This window comes from Festucalex cinctus, chromosome 5 (genome assembly GCF_051991245.1).
Source record: "Festucalex cinctus isolate MCC-2025b chromosome 5, RoL_Fcin_1.0, whole genome shotgun sequence".
NCBI lineage: Eukaryota > Metazoa > Chordata > Actinopteri > Syngnathiformes > Syngnathidae > Festucalex > Festucalex cinctus.
In genome coordinates, this window is record NC_135415.1 from 2,673,936 (window position 1) to 2,685,000 (window position 11,065).

The 11,065-nt window shown below is 39.0% G+C and overlaps 1 protein-coding gene and 1 long non-coding RNA gene across 2 annotated transcripts; one reads left to right on the forward strand and one right to left on the reverse strand.

Annotated features, from left to right (window-relative positions):
• Positions 1-208: 208 nt before the first annotated feature.
• On the forward strand, positions 209-9,517 carry LOC144019627 (G2/M phase-specific E3 ubiquitin-protein ligase-like). Its single transcript, XM_077522804.1, has 11 exons — positions 209-298; positions 574-812; positions 894-994; positions 1,125-1,300; positions 1,667-6,797; positions 7,291-7,377; positions 7,474-7,727; positions 7,791-7,916; positions 8,092-8,232; positions 8,368-8,473; positions 8,590-9,517. Exons 6-11 carry the CDS (start codon positions 7,317-7,319, stop codon positions 8,805-8,807), a joined length of 906 nt encoding a protein of 301 aa, XP_077378930.1. The 5' UTR covers positions 209-298; positions 574-812; positions 894-994; positions 1,125-1,300; positions 1,667-6,797; positions 7,291-7,316; the 3' UTR covers positions 8,808-9,517.
• Positions 9,518-9,685: 168 nt separating this feature from the next.
• On the reverse strand, positions 9,686-10,728 carry LOC144018680 (uncharacterized). The gene is made up of 3 exons (XR_013283493.1): positions 10,575-10,728; positions 10,208-10,478; positions 9,686-9,715 (listed from the first exon to the last, which is right to left on the reverse strand). It is a non-coding gene; the product is annotated as an uncharacterized LOC144018680 (long non-coding RNA).
• Between the last annotated feature and the right edge of the window lie 337 nt (positions 10,729-11,065).

The following is an 11,065-nucleotide window of genomic DNA, read 5'->3' on the forward strand; positions in this document are numbered from 1 at the left end:
TAATTATACGGCAAAATGTTGTTAGCTGGCAGAATTATTCCAGATAAAAAAATGAAGCTGTGCCAGATTTCTCTTATTGCAGGCGAGATAGCGAGGCTCTTTGCGCCATATGGTGGTGGTGGCGTTGGTGGTGCGAATAGAGGGAGGGCGAGACAACCCCCAATTCAAATTAATAGAAAAAGCTACACGCACACCTTCTGCTGTTTGGCTGACCACAAGACAGACAAAGTACCCAACATGCCGCTTAAATCACACCTCCTTGCTTCAGGGCTTGGGGAGCAAAAAATAACAATTTAAGGTCAGTGTGTTACATTTTTTTTTCTTTTGTTCCAAAATATGTATGTATGTGTGTGTGTAGGGGTGTATCTATCTATCTATCTATCTATCTATCTATCTATCTATCTATCTATCTATCTATCTATCTATCTACGTATCTATCTCTGTATTTAATTTTAAAATTATATGTATATGTTCATGTCTGATTCACAACTTAATGTTCATATTATGAATTGTGTTTTTTTTATAGGCATATTTGCTCAGTTTTAAGTGACTCTAAGTCTTTTGTTTTCACAGGGAATGACAATGATCCCATGGTTTTAAGAAATAAACTGATAGAAGTATTTCCAAAGCTTCAGGATGGAGGAGGTTTTGAACTTCTGAAGATTTCAGGATCTACTCGCAGTCGAAATCTTGGATTGCTTCCATGTCCCAGCTCTGGTTACACTCTTGCCTACCTGAAAGACCCATCAACGATGGTTGGACAGGCTACACTCTACATACGTCCACTTCAACAGGATCTACCCTTAGATTGTGTATGGAATTTGACAGAGATTCAAGTTTAATATATAATCAAACTTTTTAATAAGGAATTAAAAGCAATTTGTTGTTCATAGGAGATCTCACATCATGACTCTGGGCCGGACATCAACTGCCTAACTTGTGAAAAGGTAGTGCCTTTTTCAGAAATGAAGGTTCACAGACTGAGCTGCAATGGGTAAGTGCTTTATACATAAGTTCAGGGATAGCACACTATTATTATTTTTTTTGTTTTGAAACATGATTATTTTACAGTGTTGCACATTCAATAAAGGGAGTATAGATCATTTTAATTTGTTCACTTCAAGGACACCTATGCAAGAATCTGAAGCAGATCAAGGGACAGGACAAAGTGAAGAAAATGATGAACAGACCGCCTCAGTCAATGACAGTGTTCAAGCGAGGCCTGAAACATCAGCTGAGAGTGCAGCAGTACCAGCAGTGATTAACATTGATGAATTGAATCATGAAGACACAGACAAAGGTTTGGCATCACAATAGAATTTCTCTACAATTGTGTGTTAACACGAGAACTCGGTTATACACATAACATGCAACTTGGTTATACAGTATATGATCTTCAGTTGAAAATATTTATTTTTTTGTTCAGAATGCTATTTTTCCTTTTATCTCTGGGCTTTTAAACAATTTCTGAAGATGCTTCACAAATTTGTTGGTGGCATAGCCATAACTTTTATCCTTTTCTGTAGACTGAGTGGATATCTGCATGTAACATGCCTAACATTGCTGTTTGAGGGTGAACCTGACCACCTCGTTCCAGCAGCATCAGAGGTACTCATTGAAAGCGACCTCTTCCTCTTCCAGTAACTTTATTATCATTGTTGTCTAGAATGGAAGCTTATTAAAGAACCAGCTCAAGCTTCCAAGGTGTACAAAGAGAGTCTGCTAAGGGAACATGCATCTGGGATTCCACTGAGGATGAAGATGGACCTAAGAGACTCTGAAGAGGACAGGGAACGGGAACTTCTCACATTCTATAAACGGCAGCAAGAATGGGCATGTCCACTCCATTGTACTCTCACTGGTAAGTAATACAGATACAACAAATGCTGTTATATAAATGCATCATTAAGGTTTATACCTATCAAGTATCATATGGAATTGTTGAATAGGAGAATGAAATCCAAAATATATATGTTGCTGCCATTCGAGGCAACGCTCATTTATTTAATTGATTAATTTCATAGTTTTGATTTGGCAGTAAAGAATAATAAATAGTCATTATTTTATGTAAAATAGTGTTAAATAGGTTATAATATTCATATAATATCATTTGAATTTAAACCTTATTGGAAAGGAGAACGGACCTTTTGTTTCATCATCCGTTGCCAAGGGGCACTGTTAATTGACGCACAGGTGGACGACAAGCAAGGAGCTTGGTCAGAAGACGTGCTTTTCTGTTAAGTCATTATTCCTTTTGAGTGAATGTGGCCAATGAGGTAAATATGTAATTTGCTTTCTTGATTGTTTATTGGGAAGTCTCTTTATGTTTTATGCTAATTGAGTTTATTTTTGTTTGTTTTTTTTTCTTAGTTCTGACGGCATTGTTGATGTGTTGTTAACATGTACAAGACATGTGGACGACATTAAATGTCAGTTGAAACCCAAGAACGAATTTGAGCCTTGATTGAACTCAAAGGGAGTAACAGTCAGAACTCAGCCGCTTCGTGCTGGAGAGGAGAAGTCTGAACGCAGCCGTTTCGTGCTGGAGAGAGAGGAGGAAGAGTCGCGGTGGCGTCAACGAGCAGCTCGTTAAGTGATGACGTCGCTCTCAAGCAGCAATTGAAGAATAACCGACTGCTTGCGCGGACAGCCCAAAGGAGAAGCAACCGGAGTCCAGGAGTGGAGCGTGGTTAATCTACTACCAAGTAACACGTTTAGAACAAGCTAAATGTGAAGAAGTGGATTAACTTTGCTAACTTTGAAGGGACTCTATAAGTGCATAAAGGGGCTAACTGCTGTGGTTGAAGTACAAGTTAAGTTTGGAAATTGTTTGTTTGATACAAAGTGACAGGCATTAAGCTTAATTCAAGTTATTTTCAAGCATTTTGACCATTTAAAAAAAAAACAAAAAAAAACATTTTTTGTTGAGTAACTGAAGATTTATTATAATATATTATACAAGATAATATATAAGGTGTTTGCAATACACATTTAGTTGCCTATCTATAAGAAAATAGACCATTTAAGTTAATAAGATTTTAGTTTGCCACATAACCTTAAAGCCACACTATTCAACTGAATACATTAAAGTTAAAAGTTCATTATAAAGCATCGACAAGACAGTGACATGGCTGACCAACAAGACTGTGACACTGAACCTGCAGAGTTGAAACAAGAAGAATGTCCTGAAGAAGCTTCAGATATAAGCTCACCTCAAATAAGCACAAAACATGCTGCTGTTGCAGAGAGCTTGAGAAAAAGTACAAGAATGAGAAAGCTCACGGAGAAAGGACAAGCACTGCATGAAGAAAGAATAAATAAGCTTCAAGCTCGCTTCAAGGTTCGTTATGACAAATGGAAAATTGCTGTTAAAGAAGCTAAAACAGAACTTGATGATCCTGTTAGCACAAGATTGCACGATTACATTGATCGGGTAAAATTTACCTCTGATGAAGTGAGAAAAGCCTATGACGAGCTACGTAGCTGTGAAATTCCTGACAGTGACACACGTCGCAGAGTGGACACCTGCGATGCTCTTTCTTTTAAGATCATACAGCAAGCACAAGCAAATCTCACAGAAGATGATGAGAATAGAAGCATGGAAAGGAGATCAACGCACTGGAGTGATTTTGGCTCAGTGTTCATTCCAGCATCCTCCAAAAGATCCAAGCACTCAAGTAGTGTACATTCAAGCTACTCAAGCAAGTTGTCTGTAAAAAGACAAGAAGCAGCAGCAGAACTTGCTGCAACCGAAGCCACTCTCAAAGTGATGGAAGAGATGGAATTTGAAAGAAAGAAACTTGAAGATCTTGAAGCAGAGAATGCTGAAAACCAAAGACTGTTAGAGCAAAAGCGGAGAGAGCTTGAACGCTTAGAAACTGTAAAGAAAATGAATGCGGCAAAGGCACGACTGAAAGTGTATGACCAAGACAGCAACTCAGATGGAGAAATCTCAACCTTTCTTCATGAAGGGAATAGTACAAGAAAGACCACACTTAAGCCAGTAATTCAGCCAGAACCCAAGATTAATTCTTCACATCTGAATCCAAGTGCGCAGCCATTCGCTATGCCACAAAACACCACAAGATGGCAACCTACAAACAGCGGCACACAGGAAGATGGAGTTATTGCATTAGCTAAAGCTTTAGCAGAATCCATTAACATTAGCCGTCTACCTGTACCAGAGCCTGCAGTTTTCAATGGTGATCCAATTAAGTACAATGATTGGAAAATTTCTTTTCAAATGTTGATTGAAAGAAAGAACATCCCAGTGAATGAGAAAATCTACTACCTCCGCAAGTATGTTGGTGGTCCTGCAAGAAAGGCTGTTGACAGTTACTTCTTGTTGGGAACGGACACAGCATACTATGCAGCTTGGAGCACTCTGGAGGAAAGATATGGAAGTCCATTTGTAATCGCTAAGGCCTTCAGAGATAAGCTTTCATCATGGCCGAAAATTGGAACAAGAGACAGTGCTGAACTAAGAGAGTTTTCAGACTTTCTCAGAGGGTGTGAAGCAGCAATGTTTCAGATAAGGAGTCTTGAAGTCCTGAATGACTGTAGTGAGAACCAGCGAATGCTCACCAAGCTTCCTGATTGGCTTGTAGCTAATTGGAATAGGAAGGTAGTTGAGATGGAAGAAGAGTGTGGTTCATTTCCAACATTTAGCAACTTTGTTGACTTTGTCGCAAGAGAGGCCAAGATTGCATGCAACCCTGTAACGTCCCTACATGCACTCAAAACAAACGATTTAGAGAAGACAAAATTGCTAAAGACTCATACTGCAGCAACGACATTTGTGAGCAATGCAGAAGAAAAAATAGAAACAACAAAATGTGCTTTCTGTGAGAGATTAAATCACAACTTTCAGACATGTCGCAAGTTCATGGAAACAGAAATAAAAGAAAGGGTGAAGTTTCTACAATCCAAAGGTCTGTGTTTTGGATGTCTCAGCTTTGGACACATCTCTAAGAAATGTGAACAGAGAAGTACATGTGACACATGCAAAAGAAAACACCCAACATGTTTACATGAAGAACAAGACAAAGAGATCAGAAAGAATAAGACCAGTGATGACAAGGAAATAAGGGAAGTTACAGTGAATAAAGAGTCAGAGGAAACCAAATCAACTGAAGAACAAAGTGAAGAAGCAACAAGTGAGGCAATCTCAAACCGAGTGATCCAAAGTAACAACAGTGATCTCACATCCACGATCGTTCCAGTTTGGTTGTCTACAGCAAGCAATCCAGAACAAGAATTGCTAGTATATGCCCTGTTGGATAGTCAGAGTGACACAACATTTGTTCTGCAAGAAAAGGCAGATGTTTTGGTCACAGAAAAGAAAGATGTGCAGTTAAAGATCTCCACATTGTCATCCAAAGATGCTGTAATTCCAAGTCAAAAGCTGTCAGGTTTGCAAGTCAGAGGTTTCTACTCGTCAAAGAGAATCCCTCTTCCCCTGACATTTACAAAAGAGTTCATACCGGCCAATCTAAGTCACATTCCCACACCTAAGACAGCAAGAGCGTGGCCTCATTTAGAACACCTTGCAGAAGAGTTCGCCCCTCTGATTGAATGTGACGTTGGTTTGCTAATAGGTTATAATTGTTCCCAAGCCCTAGTACCCAGACAAGTGGTGCCAGGGAAGGACAATGAGCCCTTCGCTCTAAGAACTGATCTTGGCTGGACAATAGTCGGAGGTGCTGACCCCGTTATCGACTATGAAGATGCTACAAGATGCAGCCACAGAATCATCGCCAAAGAAATTACACCCAGCGCACCATCAGATCAGTTATCAAGAGAAGTGCATTACATCCGTCGCACACAAGTCATGAAAGTAGTCAGGCCATTGGATGTAGTCAAAGTGCTCAAGTCCGATTACAGTAAAAGGAAAGTGGAAGATTCTCATGTTTCCCAGAAAGAGTTACATTTCATTTCAATAAAGGAGGAAGAAGAAAAAATGCAAGACGACGGACATTGTGATCTACACTTGCCTTTTCAACAGAACGGATCAAGCCTGCCGAACAACAGTTGGGCAGAACATCAATGCAAATACCTAAGGAAACGATTTGAAAGGGACAAAGAAGACTGGGACGAACCACTCTCAAGTGAACACAAACCACGGTGGGAGTCTTGGTTGTTGGATTTTCAGAACCTCTCAGAGGTCAAGGTGGACTGTTGTGAAACTCAGCAGAGGCAAAAATGGCAGGAAACAAAGAGAAACATGGAAATCAATAACATAGTGATCATACATGATGACAGCACCGAGAAATGACTGGAAGGTAGCTAAAGTCACTGCAGTGTATCCAGGTGAAGGTGGATGTGTACGCAAGGTGCAGCTGCTTATTAGTGACTCCACATTAGACGGCCATGGAAAGAGACTTGGCAAGCAAATACACTTGGACAGACCTATCCATAAGACTATCACACTGTTAGAAGCACACTAGATCCATTAATTAGGTCAAGATAGAAATCACAAGTGATTTGGTGGGAGTGTTGCTGCCATTCGAGGCAACGCTCATTTATTTAATTGATTAATTTCATAGTTTTGATTTGGCAGTAAAGAATAATAAATAGTCATTATTTTATGTAAAATAGTGTTAAATAGGTTATAATATTCATATAATATCATTTGAATTTAAACCTTATTGGAAAGGAGAACGGACCTTTTGTTTCATCATCCGTTGCCAAGGGGCACTGTTAATTGACGCACAGGTGGACGACAAGCAAGGAGCTTGGTCAGAAGACGTGCTTTTCTGTTAAGTCATTATTCCTTTTGAGTGAATGTGGCCAATGAGGTAAATATGTAATTTGCTTTCTTGATTGTTTATTGGGAAGTCTCTTTATGTTTTATGCTAATTGAGTTTATTTTTGTTTGTTTTTTTTTCTTAGTTCTGACGGCATTGTTGATGTGTTGTTAACATGTACAAGACATGTGGACGACATTAAATGTCAGTTGAAACCCAAGAACGAATTTGAGCCTTGATTGAACTCAAAGGGAGTAACAATATAATTGATGACTACTAATGAAATAACCATCCATCCATCCAGCCATCAATTTTCTGAACTGCTTAGTCTTATGAGTGTCACGGGCATGTTTGAGCCTGTCCAATCTGTATTCTCTTTCTAACCATTCTTATCTGGATTTCTTAGTTTGTTAATCTAGGATTACAGTCAACATAAATATTGAGCACTTTTTTCTTTGCTTGTTAAATGTTACTCGGTCCAGTTACCTGTATCAGTCAGCTACTGTTTCTCCACCACTGTGTTGTTATCAGTATTTTATTTCAGGTGATGTTGCTATTGGAGAGGGAGTGATGCGGTACTTTATGACAACAATAATATCCAAACTCCAATTTGGATTTTATCTCAATATTGGCAAGTTCATAATTTTATGGTTATTTTGTCATTTGAAATGCAGTTCAGTGGTAATTGTTGGGACTGCTTGTGATAATGGCTCTTTGTTCTTAACAGGAGGAATGTGCCGAACATTGCTGTTTGAGGGTGAACCTGACCACCTCGTTCCAGCAGCATCAGAGGTACTCATTGAAAGCGACCTCTTCCGGGTTGCAGGAAGGATGTTGGCCCACAGTTTCCTGCATGACGGCCCACGTGTCACAGGATTAAGCCCTGCTGTAATTCATGTACTGTTTAATGGGGACCCTGAAACAGCAACTGTTGTTATAGAAGACTGCCCATATCTGCACATCAGAAGTATCATAAAATTGGTAGGTAACTTGAAGACATCTTTGCCTTGGAAAATGTAATAACTTATATGCTCTTGGGTTTAGCTTGAACATGAGGTACTTACACAAGGACAAAAGGACACAGTTTCAGAACTCTCCATGTCTTGGGATCTCCCGGCAGTCACCAAAATAAATCGGAGGTGGCTGTATAACAAACTTCTTCTTCATTCAGTGAGTTGCAGGGTAGAAAAGGGGTACATTATTTTAAAATGTCTAATGGTCTTTTAGGTTAATATAATGTGTTACTGATTTTATTATCCACATTATATTATGAACACATACCCCATGCAAAAAAAGAAAAAAATTGAGCATTTAGATTGTATTATAGGTCTGGTCTGTATATTAGGTGATTGGGAGGACCATGCGCCAAATTAAACAGTTGAGAAAGGGACTGAAAGATGTTATGTTATGGCCATTGTTGACATCTAGACCGGATGTCGTTCCAATTCTTTTCCCCAAGACAGGTGAAATGCAGTTCACGCCACAGGTATGTCAGAAATGTAGTTTTATTTGTGAATTAATGTGTTTGCATGTGCTGTATTAGCAGGTTATTTTTACTTTGACCAAGAATGTGACCAAAATGAGTTCTCCAGTTAAAATACTTGCTTAATTATTCTTTTAGATGGTCCTTGAAAAAATCACATGGCCAGTTGAGGACATTGATGAAGACTTTGACATAGAGTCCATGTGCCGCATCACTGGCTTTCTAAGGATGTTTATTGAGAATGGTATAACATTTTTTCCCCAATGTTTTACATTATTAGCCAATGATTCTGTGTATCATTGATGGATAAGATAAATTAAATTTGAAATAAATGTCATCTTAATCCATTTTGACTTTCAGCTTCATCAGACACACTGGCCGAACTGCTGACATTCTGGGTAGGCTGGGCTATGCTTCCTCCTGATCTAAAAGTGGAGGTTTCTGGAGGAAACTTTCCAACATCATCCACATGTTTTGAAACACTAAAGCTGCCTGCTCATTTCAAAATGTACATGGAATTTGAGCAAGCACTCCTGTCTGCTATAAATACTGTAAAAACTGGATTTGGACTTGTTTAGAGGGATACTTGACTAATTTAGCCATTTCCGCTGTAAGAAGATATTGAAGATATTTCGTCTCAAATTGTGATAAACTTAATTATTTTTCCTGTACAAATAAAACCTTTAAAAACATACATTGGAACTTACAGTGTGTCGACTGAGGATGCCATAACGTGTTCTCAGGAAACGGGTGAACAACCAATCGTGGCTCAGTTTGCTAATGCCACATGATCAACGTGATTGGCTGTTACCTGTTTCCTGAGCACCTGTGTTGTCATTTTCAGTTGACAGCATGTGGCAAAATGTTTTTAAAGTTCTTAATCAGATATCAAAAATGTCATTATCACATTAATTAGACAACATATCTTCTTACAGCTGAAAATGGCTAAAATGAGTCAAATATCAAGCTTACTTATGACATGTTATTGAATACACTGTTTGGTACGTCAGTTCGATTGACACATTCAGTACCTGTGAAAATGTTTTTTGTTTTAAAAATCAAACTGCAGCATTTGATGTTTTTTTTTTTTTTTCAAACGTGCATTGTTAATTTTCACCGAACAAACAGTTCTGTTTCTCTCAACTGGCATTAACAAAATTTGGATGCCAAGTGAGTAGAACAGTTTAGAAGTAAACTGCTTTTTATTTTATTTTTTTTTTCTCCACAGTAAAGCAAAACTTTTAGTTCATGCATTTTATAATGTAATAAAGGCATGGGTTGGCTATCAGTCTGGTATGATTTGTTCTAAAACCTGCACAGTCTCTATATATGATCTGATTGCCTCAGTAACAGATATTCCTGGAGCTGGCAAAATGGCAACTTCTTCATCGGAGAGCTCACGGGCCAGCTCAATCTCCGGGACTAACACAATGCGACCACAAAGAGCATGAGGTCCGTTCCAGTCAATCCCATAGTCCTCATACACCTGAAAGGAGGACAAGCATGATCAATTGCGTACTAAAAATATTAGGTATCTGCATTGTCCAAATGAGATTTGTAACAGTACAGGGACGCATTGTTGTTGCTACATAACATAACTTTGTCTCTTCATTTTTTGTGATGACATTAACATGAGACTAATTTTAGTTCAGATATTGATTGGTGTGTAGATGATATCACAAAGTGGGTGTGGGTGAGACACTTTTCCCTAGAGAGTACTAGGGATGTAACGATAAGCGCAATATCGTGATATTAAAACTGCCACGTGGCAGATTCAAATGACAAAATAAGTGGTCTGGTAATGTCTGTGGGTCATGTGACTCAAAATGACATGCACTGACACAGGTCGACTGAGGTGTTACTTTCTGCATGGGATACATGTTGATGTCTTTGCTCATTGAGCTTATCATTACTTTTACTGCTTTTTTTCCCCTTCAAAGTTAATTTACAGTTGAAAAGGTGTGTAATTTTCTTCAACCTCAGCAGCATCCTCGATAGGGTCTTGCTCTCTGTATCTTCTCCAGAGTTGTTGCGGTGACTGATTCTGTTCAGTTCTCAGACCATGAAAGTTCCAGGCATCTCGGAAAGAGTTGAGGCTTTGCTGGATTAATGGAAGGAAGATCCTGTGCAGTGCAAAAAGATGAACTTCATTGTCTGGATTCAGTGTTCCCTGATCTTCAAATGAAGTGAAGATCTGATAGAAGAGGTCCAGGGCATGTTCATAAACGTCTCTCCACATCCTCTCTATTCTATGTTTAGGATAATATTGACAAGGTGTTAATTTATGTGTGGCCTATGCTAAAGAGGTACATTCAGTGCTTGTTGTATAAGCCAAACATATTTACCGTTGGTTATGGACGCTTCGGCCTGTGATGTGCGAATTCCTATCAGTACCTCTGCTCCTGATCATGAATTCTGCCACATCTACATTCTCCCCTCCTTTATCAGACCTTACTCTTGAAGGCAGCCCATACTGCTCAACAGCAGTGATAAAACTTTGTAACACTGTACTAGCTCGATTATTGCCAGCCACAGTCAGGTAGACCACTAAGCGACTGAATCCATCCACCCCACCATGGACAACAAATCTCCACCTGTCAGCACACACACGCATGCACACACATAAACACAATTTTAATTGTAAAGCATTTCTGATTACAGTACATCTACAATAAATTTGCACTGATTTTATGCCAATATCACTGACCTGATTAGCTTGTGGTTTCCATCTATATGCCACAAAGAGTTTGGACCAGGAACAGAATACTGCCGTCGTCTTGTTACACGCAACCGTAATCTTCTCATGTGAACTCCCTCTGCATCAACTCTGCGTAAA

What these genes read in the sequence shown, in the direction of transcription:
- LOC144019627 (XM_077522804.1), top strand. Translation starts at nt 7,317, where the DNA reads ATGCGGTACTTTATGACAACAATAATATCCAAACTCCAATTTGGATTT. An exon ending in TGGATTTTATCTCAATATTG is followed by an intron (nt 7,378 to 7,473) that starts GCAAGTTCATAA and finishes TGTTCTTAACAG; the next exon opens with GAGGAATGTGCCGAACATTG. An exon ending in AAATGCAGTTCACGCCACAG is followed by an intron (nt 8,233 to 8,367) that starts GTATGTCAGAAA and finishes TTATTCTTTTAG; the next exon opens with ATGGTCCTTGAAAAAATCAC.